The following is a 16,713-nucleotide window of genomic DNA, read 5'->3' as shown; positions in this document are numbered from 1 at the left end:
CCCAGGAGCTGAACACCCTGGTCAGTGGAACACAGCGGGTTCCCACCGCTGATGGTTCCCAGGTAGCTCCTGGATGATGTCCATGATGATGGTCACCATGAGGTGCCAGTGACTCATGGATGTCCAGCCCTCATGGATCATCAGCCACTCTGTCCACAGAGCACCTCATGGGCTGGTGGTCACAACCCTGAGAGGTTCAGTGCTGTGGCTCACCTGACCTGTACAAATCTTGTTTTGTCAGTTGTTTTAAACCCTGCTGAGGCTGTTTAGCTGGTACTGTGAGTTATTCAGGGTGTCATTAATTGAGCAGGGAGAATTCCCTGGTTTTGGGGAGCAGTGGAGGACTGGTAACTGCCCACTGTGGGTGGGCAGGCACCATCAGTGTAGCTGTCATGCGGGAGTTCTGGGTTAGTTATTAAACCTGCAAACAGGTGTCTTTTGGGACAGAACAGGAGAGGTGTAGACAATTCCCTCCTTCCTGGTACCTGAAGGGCAGTGGCTCTCACCCCTACTGAGGTAGCTCTGGAAGGGCCACATGCATGAGATGCACCCTGGGAAGAGCCAGCAGGTCAGGGAGGGTATCCTGGCACCCAGCCCTAGTGAGAGACAGCTGGAGTGCTGTGTCCAGTTCTGGGCTCCTCAGGACAAGAAAGACAAGGAGATGCTGGAGGGGGTCCAGCAGAGGCCACAGAGATTATTTGAGGTCTGGAGCATCTGCATCCCATCAGTGCATACCAAGATCTCAAAGGCAGGTGCCAAGAGAATGGTGCCAGACTCTTTTCACCGAATCACAAAATTGTTGAGGTTGAAGGGGGCCTCTGCAGGTCATCCAGTCCAATTTCCCTGCCAAGGCACAGTCACCCAGAGCAGGTGACACAGGAATGTTTCTAGGTGAGTTTGGAATCTCTCTGGATGGGGAGACTCCATGATCTCCCTGGGCATCCTGTTCCATAATGCTTGGCCTTATGGAAAGTTCATCCTCCTGCTGAGGTAGTGTTTTAGTTTATGGCCATTGCTCCTCACCCTGTTGCTGGGCACCAGTGTAAAGGGTCTTTTCGGTGGTGCCCAGCAACAGGATGAGAAGCAATGGCCATAAACAAAACCACAGTGTTTCACGGTAACATGACGAAGAGCTTCTTCATATTGAGGGTGACTGAGCACTGGAACAGGTGGGCAGGGCGGGCATGGAGTCTCCTTAGCTGGAGACATTCCAAACCCACCTGGACGCGTTCCTGTCACCTGCTCCGGTGACCCTGCCTTGGCAGGGGAGTTGGACTGGATGATCTCCAGAGATCTTTCATTCAATACCTAAATATTCTGGGATTCTGGGATTCCGTGATTCAGAGCCGTCACCTGTTGCGGCCGCGGGGTCGCGCGGCCGGCGTGCACGCTCCCGCGGGGGGGGAGCGGCGCGCGTGCGCGAGCCGGCGGCGCCGGGCAGCGCGGAGCGGCCTCTTCCTCCCTCCCTTCTCCTCCTTTTCCTCCTCTTCCTCCTCCTCCTCCTCATCCCCGTTCCCGGGAGCGCGCTCGGGCGCGTGCTGGCGGCGGCGGGGGCGCGCGCGGGCTCGGCGGGGGCGCAGCGCGGGGATTGTTCGCGCCGCCGCTCGGGGAAGCGGAACGCGGGGAGCGCTCCCCGCCGCGCCCCCGCTGCCTCCTCCTCATCCTCCTCCTCGGCCGCCGCCGCCTCCCGCCCCGCCGCCCCCGTGTCCGCGCCGGACCCCCACCCCGCCGCCAATATTCCCGAGATCAAGCGCTACGCGGCGGCGGCGGGGCCGGCGGCGGGGCCCGGGGCGGGCGGCGGGGCCGGCGGCGAGAGCAGCGAGGCCGCCACTGCCGCCATGGAGGCGCTGGGACCCGGTGAGAGCCGCGGGGGGGGCGCGGGGGCCGCGGCCTGTCGGGCCGTGACAGCGGGGGAAGGAGGCCGCGGGCCCGGCGGGGCTCCCCGGCAGCAGCGGGGCCCGCTTGGAGCCGCCGGCGCCTCCCGATGCGGAGAAGCCGCAGCGGGTCGCGAAACTTTGCGCGGGGGTTGCGGATGTCCTCACGGCCCTACTGCTGCCGGGGCTACAGGGGTAGGCGTCTCGCCCTCCCCGGGGTGAACGGGACGGGGCTGGGAGCGGGACAGCGACAGCGAGGGGATAGGCAGGGCTGTAGTGTCACAGCGATGAGCGCCCTGCAGCCTGTGCAGTGATAAGTTTTATATTTGACATTGAGCCATTTTTGAGAGTTTAAGGTGATACTGTCTGAAAATACGGCTGTTTGTTTCTTTAACAAACTTCGTTTAAATATTGGTAGGTTTTTGCATGTGGTGCTTTCCTGCTTGTATCTTATTCCATGATTATTCTCCCATCAAATGCCTGCAGGATGTATTACTAGCCCTCAGTGGCCTCTACACCTGACCCATCGAGTTCCCATTCAAACGATTGGTATAAGTGAAGTGATGCTAATTTTGGTGTGATAGGAAACGTTTATTGACACAAAGGTGCAATTCCAGAAGAATCCAGAGTTTGAGGTAGTGAGGGCTGACTCAGAGCCTGCTGGTATGTGTGTGATGTATCTGGTCTCCTTGAGTTCCAGCTGGAGAAGCAGATCCTCTTTCAGTTTTGAAAACTGCTTCCTGTCTGAAGCAATTTGGTTGAGGTGCTTAGCACATAATGGTTGTGGGGTAAGAGAAATTAAAATATAAGAGTACATACAACCCTAGTCAGGTTGATCAGATAAAAATCCTGTGATGCCAGGGCAGCCTGGCTTCAAATGGAAAACAGCTTTTAGCTGATGCTGTAGAATCCTTTGAGAAATAACTTTAGGAAGGTGGAGATGTAAGTTTTATCTCCTTGGGTCAGAAGAGAGGGCAGTGTTGCTGTTCATTTTTGCAGAACTTGTCAATACCAAAGGAGGAGAATGTGTAAATTTAGTGGTTATTTAATCTCTTGCAGGAGGTCAATGCCTGCACTTCCTTCAGACTAATTAACATGGGATTAATGGATCATCTCTCATAACCAAATAAGCACAGCAAACTTTGATTGCCCTCAATGATTCATGCATGTCGAGACAGCTGTAGTTTTTTTAAACATTAACTGTACCCCACAACTGGTCTGACTGTGATGTATCATGCATGATCTGTCAGGCCAATGTGGAGCCAGGAACATGTCCTGTGGGGTGTCTGTCCCCAACAGTCCCCTGCAACTGCAGCTTTGCAGAGCTGACTCAGCAGTGGGCTTCAGCTGCTTACATGCTCTGTGTTCCTTCTGCTTAAAAATATTCCAGGGCTGGTGTCCTCAGGTTGGTAATTTTATTTGGTAATGCAGTAGCCAATGGATAGCTTTTAAATCCAGTATGAATCCCCTGGGATTTGGTCCTGGGTTTAACTTATGGCTGTGTTATACTTTATTGCTGCACCCTGAAGTGTACCCAAATAGGAGTTGCCTACCTTGCCTCTCTTCTGGTACAAACTCTGAGACTTCATCTTACATGGATGCTGTCAGGTTATAATGCTAAAATTGCCCTAAGTTTTATGATAGGTTTATTATGGCGTTCTAGTGAGACTGCTTGCCCTCTCCTTTGCTACTCTACAACAGAGGGAAGACACTTTGATCACACTGAGCCTTTCTCAGATATAGACAAACCCATGAAAATATACTGATGTCATTTGCTTTATGTGCAGTGTCAGCTGAGGCTGTGATCGATTTAAAAAATAGTCAGTTTAATCTCGTTAACATGGTATCTCAGATCTTAACACTTTGAGGAGGGTAACTAAAGGCTTCCCTAGTGACCAGCTTGCATGTGAGTAATGCTTCCAGGCCTCTAACAATTTCCTCCTTAGATCTATTCCTGAAGCTCTCCTTTTGTCCCAATGAAATATCTCTTCCATGCCTGTAGGAATCCATACCTATCTAAGGCTTTCTCCCTTATCCTTTTACTTAGAGAGCCTAAACCTTCCCTCACTCCTGTCTTTATGTTGGAATTTTAAATTGGATCACTGACATCTGAACTTGAAGTCTTTAGTGAAAACAATGACAAAGTGTGGCTTTTGTGGCTGTTGGTTTGTTTTAGAAATGGAGGTAGGGATGTATTTATCTTTGCATTACATGAAAATACATAATATCTGTATGGTTGCATTCCCTCTCAAGACTCTGTGAAGTTTTAACCACGGTCATGAATAAATTCCACTAAAATTTTAAGAATGATTTATGGCACCTACCTATACATCTTTAGGGAACATGTTTTTTATCTTGAAGTTCTGAGCAGCTGGAAAACTGAGCCTCTTTGAACGCCTCTGTTTGAAACCTCAGAAAGCTTAAGATTTCTTCCTGCCCAGTCAAAAAATCACCCATAGCATGAGAGGTTCATGGAGTGGGCCATCACATCTCATACATATTATCTGACTTTCCTAGGGCCCCCAACAAGCCTTTTCCAGCCACCCCGTCGCCCAGGCCTGGGCACTGTTGGGAAACCCATCCGGCTCCTGGCCAATCACTTCCAGGTTCAGATCCCTAAGATTGATGTTTATCACTATGATGTAGATATCAAACCAGAGAAACGCCCCCGAAGAGTCAACAGGTAGGACTTACTTAATAAAGGTTTATTGATTTAAATTAAGTGTATATACCTGAATGTAGGAAAGCTGTGCATCTTAGGAGTTCTCCATCTGCTAAAGGTCTGTTTGTATTTGTACTTTGGTCAGCAGTTGTTTTTCAGTGAACTATAATATTCTTGCAATTGGCCTGTAATCTGGAAGGCTCTGGGAAATGTACTGAGCATTGACCTCCAGTGGTTTTATTTTACAGTCTGCAAGTCAATGTCCCTGGTAATTGTTCCACAGCCTGTTACACAAATGTGTAGCAGCTGAGGGGAGGCATTTCAGGTTGTAGATTTTAGGGTCCACTCAGAGCGCTCCCACCAACCCCAAGGCAGGTGCTTGTGTCTGCTTCTGTGTGTGAACATCCCTCCAGGTTCCTCTGCTTGTTTTGGCTGTAGCTCTGCTGACAGCCACCTGACAGACTGCTGTACAGACACCTGTACAAACACCTGTGTGTGCCACTTGGGTGTCTTAACCTGGAGGTGACATTCACAGCTTTCTGGTGTGACCTGGGGATGCTTTCTTGCATTATTGGTTTTCATATCTTGCTCCTTTGAGAAAAAGTGAAAAAAAAAAAGAATTTTAAATTGTGTAAGCTCATTACTGATTTTTCTGTTCTTTCACTTAATTCAATGAATCACTGCCTAGGGAGGTGGTGGATACGATGGTAAGGCACTTCAAGATGCAGATATTTGGGGATCGGCAGCCTGGGTACGATGGGAAGCGGAACATGTACACTGCACACCCCTTACCCATTGGCAGGGACAGAGTAAGTGTTGCTTTAAGTTTCCGCGGGAAAACTATTACAGTGTTATTTGAAAAGTGTTCTTTTATTGACATAAACCCAAAACACTATCACACCTATTGGTGTAGTCTGGGAAGTGACAGACAGGACCAGTCAGGGTCTCTAGGAGCTCACTTGTGTTTTACTGAAGTTTGTGGTTTTGGGTTTCTGATTCTCAGTTCTTCAGCTACAGAATGAGCTACATGAGCCTTGAGAACTACATTGTGCTCTTATAGCTGTAAGGAAACTATTTTTCTTTCACCCTGATAGGAACTTCCCTTTTCCCTGTTCTGACCCTTGTTCTGCTGCTGAATGATAAAGTCATTGTAGCTGATGACAACTCTGACTGGGTTTAGTTGTGCTGTGGAGATACATCCTCCTGTTCCATGGGAACAACCGGATCAGCTGTTCCTGCCTTGCACAGGGACCCCAGCTCTAAAGAAAACTTAAGCCCATCTGCTGATCTCTCAAGGGATCCCAAGGGATCTGGTCATTGTTATGCCTTGGGGAATGTCGAGGATGAGTTCACAGTCACCCTCTGGGCTGTGAGAATCATCCCAAGTGCTGTGCTAGAGCTCTGAGATTTGTGTTTCCCAGCGCGTCTCCTTTTTGACCAGAAGTTTTTCTTGCCTTCCCATTTGGTTCACAGAACATCCTTTTATTAATTGTCTGACTTAAAAAAGTGACTCACCATTCTCCAGAGCTTTGATGTCACCATACTAATTTCTGCTTAAAATTTACATTTAAAGATACTTCAGTGCAGTTTCTCATGAATAAATGACAAACTTTCAAAGTCCTGAGAGGACCATTTGTAATGTTTTAAGGTCATTACACAAACTTAATAATCAAAAATACAGATTCAAAGGACACCTAGGAGAAAACTGTACTGTTGCTGACTGTTGTGTCTGTCTGCAATCCATAACAAAAGCTTGTGCTTAATTTTCTGGTGCCTGTGGCAGGTGGATATGGAGGTTACACTTCCAGGAGAGGGGAAGGACCAGACATTTAAGGTTTCCATTCAGTGGGTGTCAGTCGTCAGCCTTCAGATGCTGCTCGAAGCTCTGGCAGGGCACTTGAATGAAGTTCCTGAAGATTCTGTACAGGCACTGGACGTAATCACACGGCACCTTCCCTCCATGAGGTAGGGTACCATGAGGTACTTGTAGAGCCTTCCTGACTGGATATATCTTCTATCCATCTCAACATTTGTGTTCATTATTCCTTGCTGCTGATCTGCTTCCCGTTACACTCCTGTGGTAGAAGGGATGAGGGATACAGCCATGTAATTCAACACCTGCCTTACAAATTTGCACTAGAATAGGGAAATGTGATCTGAACTAAGGCCTTGTGTCTGCTGGTCATGTTTCTAACAGGAATTTGCTGTACCCTTTCCAGCTGCACTGTCGCAAAAGGCTTTGTATGCTTGCCATAAGTCAGCTCTGACGGTTATAACATGCTGTAGAAAGGTGTTTTAAACACTATAGGTGTGAATGTAAAAAGTATATAAAAAAATGACCAGAGTTTTAATTTTCTTATTTTTTCAGGTACACCCCTGTGGGTCGCTCTTTTTTCTCCCCTCCTGAAGGTTATTATCACCCCCTGGGAGGGGGCAGGGAGGTCTGGTTTGGCTTCCACCAGTCGGTCCGTCCTGCCATGTGGAACATGATGCTCAACATTGATGGTGTGTAGGAGATTCTGCCTCACTCATGTAACAGAGTTCTTTGTGCTTCCAAGTTAATTTTCCTGTCTTTTTATCTTAGTGTCAGCAACTGCTTTCTATCGTGCCCAGCCTATCATTGAGTTCATGTGTGAGGTCTTGGACATCCAGAACATCAGTGAACAAAGCAAACCTCTGACAGACTCCCAGCGCGTCAAGTTTACCAAAGAAATCAGAGGTAAAAGCTTGTCCTAAAGCTGCTGCAAGAAAACACTAAAACCTGTTCATACTATGTTGTAATGAAAATTTGCAAGGCGCATGGAGAACTGGGCTGTTCCTTTTTGCCTTCATCCTCTTCAAAGGTGATTCCTGTCCCTGAATTTATTTTCTGTTGGGTTTTCAGGTCTAAAAGTAGAGGTTACCCACTGTGGCCAGATGAAGAGAAAATACCGAGTTTGCAATGTTACCCGGCGACCAGCCAGTCACCAGACGTATGTATCAAGCACAGCCTGGCAGTTCTTAAAATCTTCAACCTATTAAATATATCTGGAATATATTTGGTATATTGTTTATGCAGGCATAGTTGATTCTGGAGGTGAAGCAGCTGTGTGGCTTTACAGGAATGTTAAGTCTTACTGGAGCAGAGGAATAGTGTGGGTTTTGACTACTGCTTTATTTCCTTCAGCTCAGGAAAACTGAGCTATATCCTGGCTTTTAAAAACAGTTATCAAAAGCTCCTATTTTGAAAATAGGTAAAATACTATTAAATCAGTATATAGTCTAAAATCTTTTCATAAAGAAGAGATCCAGTAACTAAGGAAAATAGAGGTTTGCTAAAGGTAGTCTGGAATAGTTTTTTCATACCATTTTTTCCTTTAAAAGAATCTGACGAAGTCTAACCAGAACAAATATAATTTCCAGGTTCCCTCTGCAGCTGGAGAATGGGCAGGCCATGGAGTGCACAGTAGCTCAGTATTTTAAGCAGAAGTACAGTCTACAGCTGAAATACCCTCATCTGCCCTGTCTGCAAGTGGGACAGGAGCAGAAACACACGTACCTGCCACTGGAGGTAAGGATCCAAGTCCTGCACTGTGGGGTGTCCTCTGTCAAATGGTGTCACAGCACCTCTCCCTGCCCCTGTGCAGGTCTGTAACATCGTGGCAGGTCAGCGGTGTATCAAGAAGCTCACAGACAATCAGACCTCAACCATGATAAAAGCGACAGCCAGGTCTGCCCCAGACAGGCAGGAGGAGATCAGCAGACTGGTGAGTATTTTTGCAGCTGCACAGTGTGTGTTTGTCACTTCTCATGGCTTTTCCAGAACATTGGAGCAGGTGATGTTGAGCAGCATGACCAAGAGGGAAGTCTTGAAGAAGAAAAGTCTGTCTTGGTTAAAACAAATTCTTCTAAACAGAAAGGCTGTTGATGACAAAGAGGGCAGAGTCACCTGAATCTTTAGTGTAATGACATCAGTACTTGTCCTGTCCCCAGGTGAAGAGTAACAGTATGGTTGGTGGGCCTGATCCGTATCTGAAGGAGTTTGGAATTGTTGTCCATAATGAAATGACAGAGCTGACAGGCAGAGTTCTGCCAGCCCCAATGCTGCAGTATGGAGGCAGGGTGAGTTTCCATGTCTTGTAAAACTCCTTATCCTGAGGTTATGAAATTCATGAGGTGTTTTTGGGTATCTTGTCATGAGGCTTCCTCTGGTGGGCTACAGTCAAAATGGAGCAGCACTTGATTTCTAATTTGCCTTTGGTTTTTACCTAGAACAAGACTGTGGCCACACCAAACCAAGGTGTGTGGGACATGAGAGGGAAACAGTTCTATGCTGGCATTGAGATTAAAGTTTGGGCTGTTGCCTGTTTTGCTCCTCAGAAACAATGCAGGGAAGACTTGCTGAAGTAAGTATTTTCCTATTTATTCAGGATTCTATCTCAAGATATATTTTCCTCATGTCTCTGAAAGGTAATGTGTGGTATAAATTGATTTTCTCCTGCCCTTCAAATTACTCTACAGAATCCTAAAGAAAGATGTTTTGTGAACCACTGATTGGTAAAAATCATGGTTGCAATAATGCTCAGATAAATTAGTGAAAATTTACCAGAGCATCAGTATTAGTTTTGGAGTCTGCCTCAGGATGTTCATCTCAATTGTCTGTTTCTGTAAGGCTTGTAAAATTACAGAAGCTGATGACCTTCCTCAGAGAGGATTAGAGTCGTATTAGTGAGTTCTTGATGGGGGTAGAATTGCTAAAAAATAATTACTGTAGTGCTGTGAAATAACAGAAACAGCGTAGATCTGGTTGGTAAAACTGATGAGTGAACCATAGTGAAAAGGCCAGAACAAATGCACTTCTGTTTCAGGAGTTTCACAGACCAGCTGCGCAAGATCTCCAAGGATGCTGGGATGCCAATCCAGGGCCAGCCCTGCTTCTGCAAGTATGCCCAGGGTGCAGACAGCGTGGAGCCCATGTTCAAACACTTAAAGCTGACTTATGTTGGCCTGCAGCTGATCGTGGTGATTCTGCCTGGGAAGACGCCTGTGTATGGTATGGAGAAGGGGCTGTAAAGTGATCAGGAGTTTTACTGCAAATGGGTGGCGGGAAGGAGGCAGAGGAGGCAATGGGTTCTCTTTAAAAGAGTGTTTTGGAGCTGGTTTGTCAGGCCTGGTTGGAGAAGTTGTGTATTACCAAAGAGCAAACTGAACCTTTGTCAGTGAAGTTTCAAGGATCTGAATTACAGTAACATTTGAAAAAAATAAGAGCAAGCAGGAACCACTGCCTTATTTTCTGTCACAGCTGAAGTCAAGCGGGTTGGAGATACTCTTCTAGGCATGGCCACGCAGTGTGTCCAGGTAAAGAATGTGGTCAAAACCTCACCACAAACGCTGTCCAACCTGTGTCTGAAGATCAATGCTAAGCTTGGAGGAATCAACAATGTGCTGGTACCTCATCAAAGGTGAGATTCAATCAAAAGCTCTTTGTAATGTCTGCATTATCAAGGAAAATGGTGTTGTTTTGTTGTGTTTGCTAAAATGATACTTTTCAAAATAAAACACACTTTAGAAATTCCCACAGTCTGGAGTGGACAGTGGAGGATATGCCTGCATTTGGAGTGTTCCCAGTAAACCCTGAGCCAAGGGGAGTCAGAGCCATCCAGCAGTCAGAGCCACCAAACTCACCAAGGTTTTTTTCCTCTTTCCTGCCTTTGGATTCACTCAATGTACCTTTTCCTCATGCCACCTCCAAAAGCATCCCGTGTTTGCGTCCAAATTGAAAGAGAAGGAATGAGGAGGAGTGACTTGGAATCAATGCTTGTAACTTGGTCTGGCTTTGAATCTGTCCTTGTCACTTTCTGTTCTTTCTGGACTGTAAGTGCTGGAGGCAGAAAATTTTGCCCTTAAAGACTCACAGGTTTCAGTTCTGTTTAGCACTTTGGATACATCTTCCTCAGCTGTAATTTTTTTTTAATCCAGTCCTTCTTTCTTTTTGCTGTTCTTATTTATGAGTTGATAAGAGGCTACCTCTCCTGTCAAGTCAGGATGAGGATTTTTTTAAAATATAATAAATAAATTATTTGGGTTATTTAGCCTGGAGAAGACAAGGTTGTGTGGAAACCTCACAGTATACCTTCCAGTATCTGAAGGGGCTGACAAGGAGGCCAGAGAGGGAGAGGTAGTAATAGCTTCAAACTGAAAGAGAGCATGTCTAGATTAGAAATTAGCAAGGATTTGTTCCCTGTGAGGGTGGTGATGCCCTGGCACAGGTTGCCCAGAGAAGCTGTGGCTGCCCTATCTCTGGAACCGTTCAAAGCCAGGTTGGACAGGGCTTGGAGCAACCTGGGAATAGTGCAAGGTGTCCTTGCCCAGGGCAGGGGGTGGAACTGTCTGGGCTTTAAGGTCTTTTCCAACACAAACCCTTCTGGAATTCTGTGATTCTAACTAATAAACCTTAATCTTATCAAACAGGCCCTCAGTATTCCAGCAGCCAGTGATCTTTTTAGGAGCAGATGTCACTCACCCTCCAGCCGGGGATGGGAAGAAGCCATCCATCGCGGCTGTGGTGGGCAGCATGGATGGGCATCCCAGCCGCTACTGCGCCACGGTGCGCGTGCAGACCTCACGCCAGGAGACCTCCCAGGAGCTACTCTACAGCCAGGAGGTGATCCAGGATCTGACCAACATGGTGCGGGAGCTGTTGATCCAGTTCTACAAGTCCACTCGTTTCAAGCCAACGAGGATCATTTACTACAGAGGGGGAGTGTCAGAAGGACAGATGAAACAGGTATTGTCTGATAATTTTTTGTTACTCATGAAAAGGGATTGATATATAGTTACGTGGATTATAAGGGACTGGCCCTTGAAAAAATACGTTTATTTATGTTGATTATATTTGTTATTGGAAAAATTAAGTTTCCTTGAATTGTCCTGGGCAAACACAATGTACATTTACCAGTCTGATCATGTCCCTGACAATGTGGCATTTGTAGACAGGTAAAAAAATAATCAAATACCTACTGAATTCATCACACAGTAGTTAAATCTTCTGCTTATAGGTAGCTTGGCCAGAGCTGATCGCCATCCGGAAGGCCTGCATTAGTTTGGAAGAAGATTATAGACCTGGAATAACCTACATTGTTGTGCAGAAAAGGCATCACACCAGGCTGTTCTGTGCTGACAAAACTGAAAGGGCAAGTACTGACTCCATGAGGGGGAGGTGATGGCACAGGAAAGTGGCATTGTTTGATTCAATAGGGTGAGATCTGTCTTGCCAACTAAAGCTGTAAAGCAGCAGCAGTACTGGCTGGTAAAAGGCTTTCTCTACCAAAATAACCAGTTCTGCCCTTTTTTATTGCTCTGCATCAGATGGAACAGCTTGTTCCCCCTTTTGAAATAGGTGTGCTCAGTATCCTGGTATTTGTATACCTGGAGACGTGTCCTGGGTTTTTATAGTCCAGGATTCCTGATGATGAGCTGACCTGGCTGTTCACTCTGTTCCCTGTCTCCAGGTGTATCTAAGATGTGCCTGTGGCAGAAATCCACAGGCCAGCTGAGGAACCTTCTTTAGGGAAGAGATTGATCTGAGGTTTGCTTAAAAACTCAGATCTCTGGGGTGTGAGAGCAAACAAGGGTACGAAATAAATTTATCTCAGGAATCTGCATTTTCAGATCCTGAATTACTTGTGTAGGCTTTTTCCCACTCTGCAGTTTTAATGGTGCTGGCAAGGGTTTTATTTTCCTCTGATGACACACCAGCTGGATTTGGTGAAGTTTCTAAAAATGAATACACAGAGAGCATTTTCATTCCTCCTGTGTAAACGACCTTAATATATTTTCACCTTTTTGAGCAGTAAATTCTCCAGCAGCTTTCAATAGAAGCTACCTTTGAAAGCATTTTGGAGTCACATCCAAAAAAGCCCATGGACTAATAATAAACCTTTCTCACTAGGTGGGTAAAAGTGGCAACGTACCAGCAGGCACTACTGTGGACAGCACCATCACACATCCCTCTGAATTTGACTTTTACCTCTGTAGCCATGCAGGAATTCAGGTAATGTCACCTCCACTGTGCTCAGGCTGTGCAACTTAATCCTTGTAGCTGTCCCCATGGGAAATGTCACTTCTGTTTGTCGCTTGGCAGACTCAGAGTGTGTCGGTGCCTGCTTGGCACTGACTCCTCAGTGCCTGCTGGAAGGTGCAGCCTGCAGGTACCACTTCTGTCCTTGCTGTTGCTCTCCAACTCACTGCTCACCTGTTCTCTGCAGGGAACCAGCCGGCCCTCCCACTACCAGGTGTTGTGGGATGACAACTGTTTCACAGCAGATGAGCTGCAGCTGCTGACGTACCAGCTGTGCCACACATATGTGCGCTGCACCCGCTCCGTCTCCATCCCCGCGCCTGCCTACTATGCCAGGCTGGTGGCTTTTCGGGCCAGGTACCATCTTGTGGATAAGGATCATGACAGGTAAGGAATGGTCTCATCATCCTGTTAAGCAGATAGAGAAGCTGAGTTATGCTGCTTGTCCCAGTTGTTCATGGGTGTGTGTCTGCTCACAGTGCTGAGGGCAGCCACGTGTCGGGGCAGAGCAACGGCCGCGATCCACAGGCGCTGGCCAAGGCTGTGCAGATCCACCACGACACCCAGCACACCATGTATTTCGCTTGAGAGCACCTGGGAAGATGAGGCAAAACAACAACCCATGCAGTCCTGAAGTGTTTGGAAGCCTCTTGCTCTATCCAGGGCCAGGGGATTTCGGACTGCCCACTACCAGCAGCTCTGGACAGTCGCACTGAATCTGTTCTTCACTGCAACGTCTGATGCACCAACACAATTGAGCCATTTGTTTCATTGTTTTCTGTACTAGAAATCCATAGACTTGTCTTTTCTGATGCATTGGACTGAATTTTTACCTCAAAGCGCAAAGGCTGATCATCCTGAAATTTTTCAAGGACTTGGCACGAAAGGTTTCTATCAAATCTTTTGCTAGCTGTGGTTTTTAAGTTCTCCTCATCCCATGAGCTGACGGTGACTGCTGCTCTGTCTCCGTGCCCTGCTTCGTGAGTATGATGTGATGGCAAAATGTTTTATCCAGCTCGCTGTAATCCTTCTGTCGTGTGGGGCCATAGATTTTTTAATGGAGATTTTAGACTTCACTACTGTAAATGCCTTTTAACAAACATAACTTTCACGGTATTGCAGTTTTTTGTCAGTTTTACTAATTATCTTTTTAATCTCTGCAGACTTGGGCTGCAAAGCAATTGCACTATACTGCGAGTTAATAGGTGGTTCTTGTTCTGTGAATGTGTAATATAACCAATAGTGATGCCTGTCAGTAGATTTTGATGATAATGGTTATAAATAATACTGCCATGGTATCATACCAAGTACTGAACCATCATTTCCCCCCTCTAAAAATGATAAAACAAAAAAAAAAAATTTAGCTTTTAGGTATTTTGCAAACTTTTACAAAAGTGCCCACTTTATGCTGCTGTGTGGTTTGATAAATCTAAGTGATTTTAAAACTTTTTTCTCATAGAAGGTTTAACTTTGGCAATAAATCTTTGTTTTTTAAGCCCCCCCAAACAGTGTAATTTTCTAGCTGAGGATTGTGCATGACTTTAACCAACATTCTCGTGTCGTTTTCTGAACACACAATTTGGCAGTTTCTGAAACAAATTAGAAAAGACGCATTTCCATGCTTTTTTTAAGAATTATTTTTAACTGTTTTATATTCACTGTTGGTATCCTGTCTACGACATTTTTTATAAGCTTGGAAACTGGGTGTTCCATGTAGGAAAGGCCAACGTGTGCAGTTGAAATGTATTGTGTGACAGGCAACCTGAGGACTTGTACCAGCATTTTTAACTGTTTTTTTTTTCCTGGGAATCTGGGTTGCCCACACAACTGCATATACAGCATGTTGAACCCGTGTGAGTCTCAAATGCTGATTCTGTCCCAGCCTAGAAATTAGGGTTTTTAATCTGCTTGGCTTTTTTCAGCTGCAACCTGTAATCCAGAACAGGGACCTGGTTTCCCTGGTATTCCTGTAATCCATGAACATTGTAATTTAAGACTAGATTCCTTACTGTATACCTGGGTTAGTGCAGATTAAAGTTTATTCCTAAACTGAGGAGGAGTTTGAGAAGCCCAAGGATTGCACTGTGGTCTCTGATACTTGTGTGGGGTTTGCTGCTAAGTTGTCTGCTGTCCCAAAGCTTAGGAACCAGCCCCGTCCAAATTTCAGCAATAGGAAATGCTGTTTCCTTCAGTCTTTAAGCTTGTAAATAAATGAAAGTTTACATTTATAAATGCTGTTGTTTTCAGTTGTACCAGAGTACACTGAATATCTTCAAACAGTTTTATAACCTCCTTGCCAGTAGAACGTCTCATAAATTAAGTTTAACTTCTTTTCATTTCTGTTGAAAATGGGACTGAAGTGAACCCTGCTCCTGGCACGTGCCAGGACAGGTTTAGATTGAAAAAACGAAAAGATTCTTTTAAGTTTTTTAACTTTTCTTTTAAAGAATACCTCACTTGTGTAATAAAATCAGGACATGTGGGTGGGAGACTGACCGCTGCTTTTCTCAGTACTCGTTCAGGGAGAAGATACAAAAACCCTTTTTAGAGTGAACTCTGACTGACCCAACACACACGGAGAACTTTGGCACCTTGAAAAGCACCTGAGCACCTGTTGGAGGTGGTAGGATCCAAGATCCCTAATTTGAGTTTGTGCACTAGGAATGGGGCTGGTTTAACAGGGGTGCATAAAAAATTAACTTTATCACCAATTAGTTGTCCAGTGCCAAGCACTCCTGGTTGAGACTGAGGGAAGGAAGAGCCTCTCCTTGGTTTGCCTGTGACTGGATATTTGACCAGGTGGACCATTGGCCCCTGGTGAGCCCTCGGCCAGCACCCAAGCAGGGCTGGTGTGAGCCCACTCCAGGCACAGGGCTGGAGTTTGGTGGGAAAGCACTGAAGTTCAGGATCCAAGTTGCAGCAGTGCTGCCCTAGGCAGGTCTGAGCCCAAGTCTGGAGGACTTGAGGACCTGGGTGAGCCCTGTGGGCCTGAGTGACTCGTTCTGCATGTGTCAATCAATGGGAAGATGTGCATTCTGTAGCTGTAGTTTTAGGGTGTTTTTTGTTTTTTGTTTTTTGGTTTTTTTATAAATAAAGCCTGTTGGCCACTGTTTAGCTCTGTGGTGTGAAAGATTTTAAATGTAGCAAAGTTCAAAGAGTTGGGGAAGGGGGTGGTTGATATATCTAAAAATATATATATATAAAAAAAGGGGGGGGGGAGGGGGCAGAAATCCTGTTTTCCACCCGATTCTGCTTGCTTTGTCCCTGCTGAGTTCTGAACAAGCTCTGGCAATCCCTAGTTAGCCTGTCTCCACCATTCTGGCTGTTGTTGTCTGTCAGTTACCCAGGCTTGTGCCCGGAGCTACATCCAAAGGGTGCAGAGGTCAGTGCACAGGATGTCCGGTGTCCACCCTTGCTCAGCCCTTTGGATGGGGAAGGGCCCTGGTTCAGAGCTGGTGTCTGACAGTGCCAACCCCCAACCCCTTTGTGGATGTGCTGTAGGAGTTTTCTGGCTCAATAGCGAGGGAGTGACTCTGCTTTCATTTTCAGAAGGCAGGGCCAGAGGGCATTGATCCATCCCCATCCTGATCCACTGCGAGGCTCTTTCCCTGTGCACTGGAGGAAAGATCTTGCACTAAATATCACTTACAGATTTTCTTAGACCTTGCTATTGACATTTTCATATTTCTATGTCTAGAAGCTGCAACTTCAATGTAAAATGTTTGCATTTGTTCAGTTTGACTTCTGATGTAATTTTTTGGTTTCTATATTGTTAGACTTGTAATGTTTCAAATGGTATTTTATTAACTTTGGACTGGATGTATGTCTCTAGCAATACGAGGTACTTTCTAAACCGTCCTGGGGCTCACAGCCCCATATCGAGGTAAGATGCTGGTTGTGTACAATTGCAATGTATTTTTCTTTTTAGCCTGCAGGGGTATTTTGTGTTCATGTGTCCAAAAATAATAATAAAAAAAAATTGGCATTCTTGTGCCAAATGTTCTGTTTTTCCTTATTGGTGTCCAATAAATGCAATGTACAGAATGAGCAACCAACACTGTTGCCTGTAAACAAATGTCTTAAACTATTTAACTTTTAATTAAAACTTGTACACAATC

At 45.9% G+C, this 16,713-nt stretch overlaps 1 protein-coding gene across 8 annotated transcripts in view; it reads left to right on the top strand.

Annotated features, from left to right (window-relative positions):
* The window catches only part of AGO4 (argonaute RISC component 4), a 19,921-nt gene extending 3,208 nt beyond the window's left edge, over nucleotides 1–16,713 (top strand). For 3 of the 8 annotated variants that reach the window (XM_086863471.1, XM_086863472.1, XM_086863474.1), the window contains exons 2-18: nucleotides 4,392–4,557; nucleotides 5,225–5,345; nucleotides 6,320–6,501; nucleotides 6,905–7,041; nucleotides 7,121–7,255; nucleotides 7,421–7,508; nucleotides 7,939–8,086; nucleotides 8,163–8,282; nucleotides 8,509–8,637; nucleotides 8,788–8,921; nucleotides 9,384–9,568; nucleotides 9,818–9,977; nucleotides 10,987–11,302; nucleotides 11,574–11,708; nucleotides 12,467–12,568; nucleotides 12,783–12,982; nucleotides 13,075–16,713. In XM_086863471.1, coding sequence (XP_086719597.1) covers nucleotides 4,392–4,557; nucleotides 5,225–5,345; nucleotides 6,320–6,501; nucleotides 6,905–7,041; nucleotides 7,121–7,255; nucleotides 7,421–7,508; nucleotides 7,939–8,086; nucleotides 8,163–8,282; nucleotides 8,509–8,637; nucleotides 8,788–8,921; nucleotides 9,384–9,568; nucleotides 9,818–9,977; nucleotides 10,987–11,302; nucleotides 11,574–11,708; nucleotides 12,467–12,568; nucleotides 12,783–12,982; nucleotides 13,075–13,183 — 2,567 coding nt within the window. In that variant the 3' untranslated portion in view covers nucleotides 13,184–16,713. Of the gene's footprint in view, nucleotides 1–1,590; nucleotides 1,858–1,909; nucleotides 2,070–4,391; nucleotides 4,558–5,224; nucleotides 5,346–6,319; nucleotides 6,502–6,904; nucleotides 7,042–7,120; nucleotides 7,256–7,420; nucleotides 7,509–7,938; nucleotides 8,087–8,162; nucleotides 8,283–8,508; nucleotides 8,638–8,787; nucleotides 8,922–9,383; nucleotides 9,569–9,817; nucleotides 9,978–10,986; nucleotides 11,303–11,573; nucleotides 11,709–12,466; nucleotides 12,569–12,782; nucleotides 12,983–13,074 lie in introns of those variants that run through there. The other 5 variants (XR_015279352.1, XR_015279351.1, XR_015279353.1 and 2 more) reach the window with 4 other exon arrangements.

This window comes from Cyanistes caeruleus, chromosome 26 (genome assembly GCF_971803275.1).
Source record: "Cyanistes caeruleus chromosome 26, bCyaCae1.hap1.1, whole genome shotgun sequence".
In the NCBI taxonomy this organism is placed as follows: Eukaryota; Metazoa; Chordata; class Aves; order Passeriformes; family Paridae; genus Cyanistes; species Cyanistes caeruleus.
Note: the sequence above shows the minus strand (reverse complement) of the source record. Positions and strands in the feature narration are given on the sequence as shown.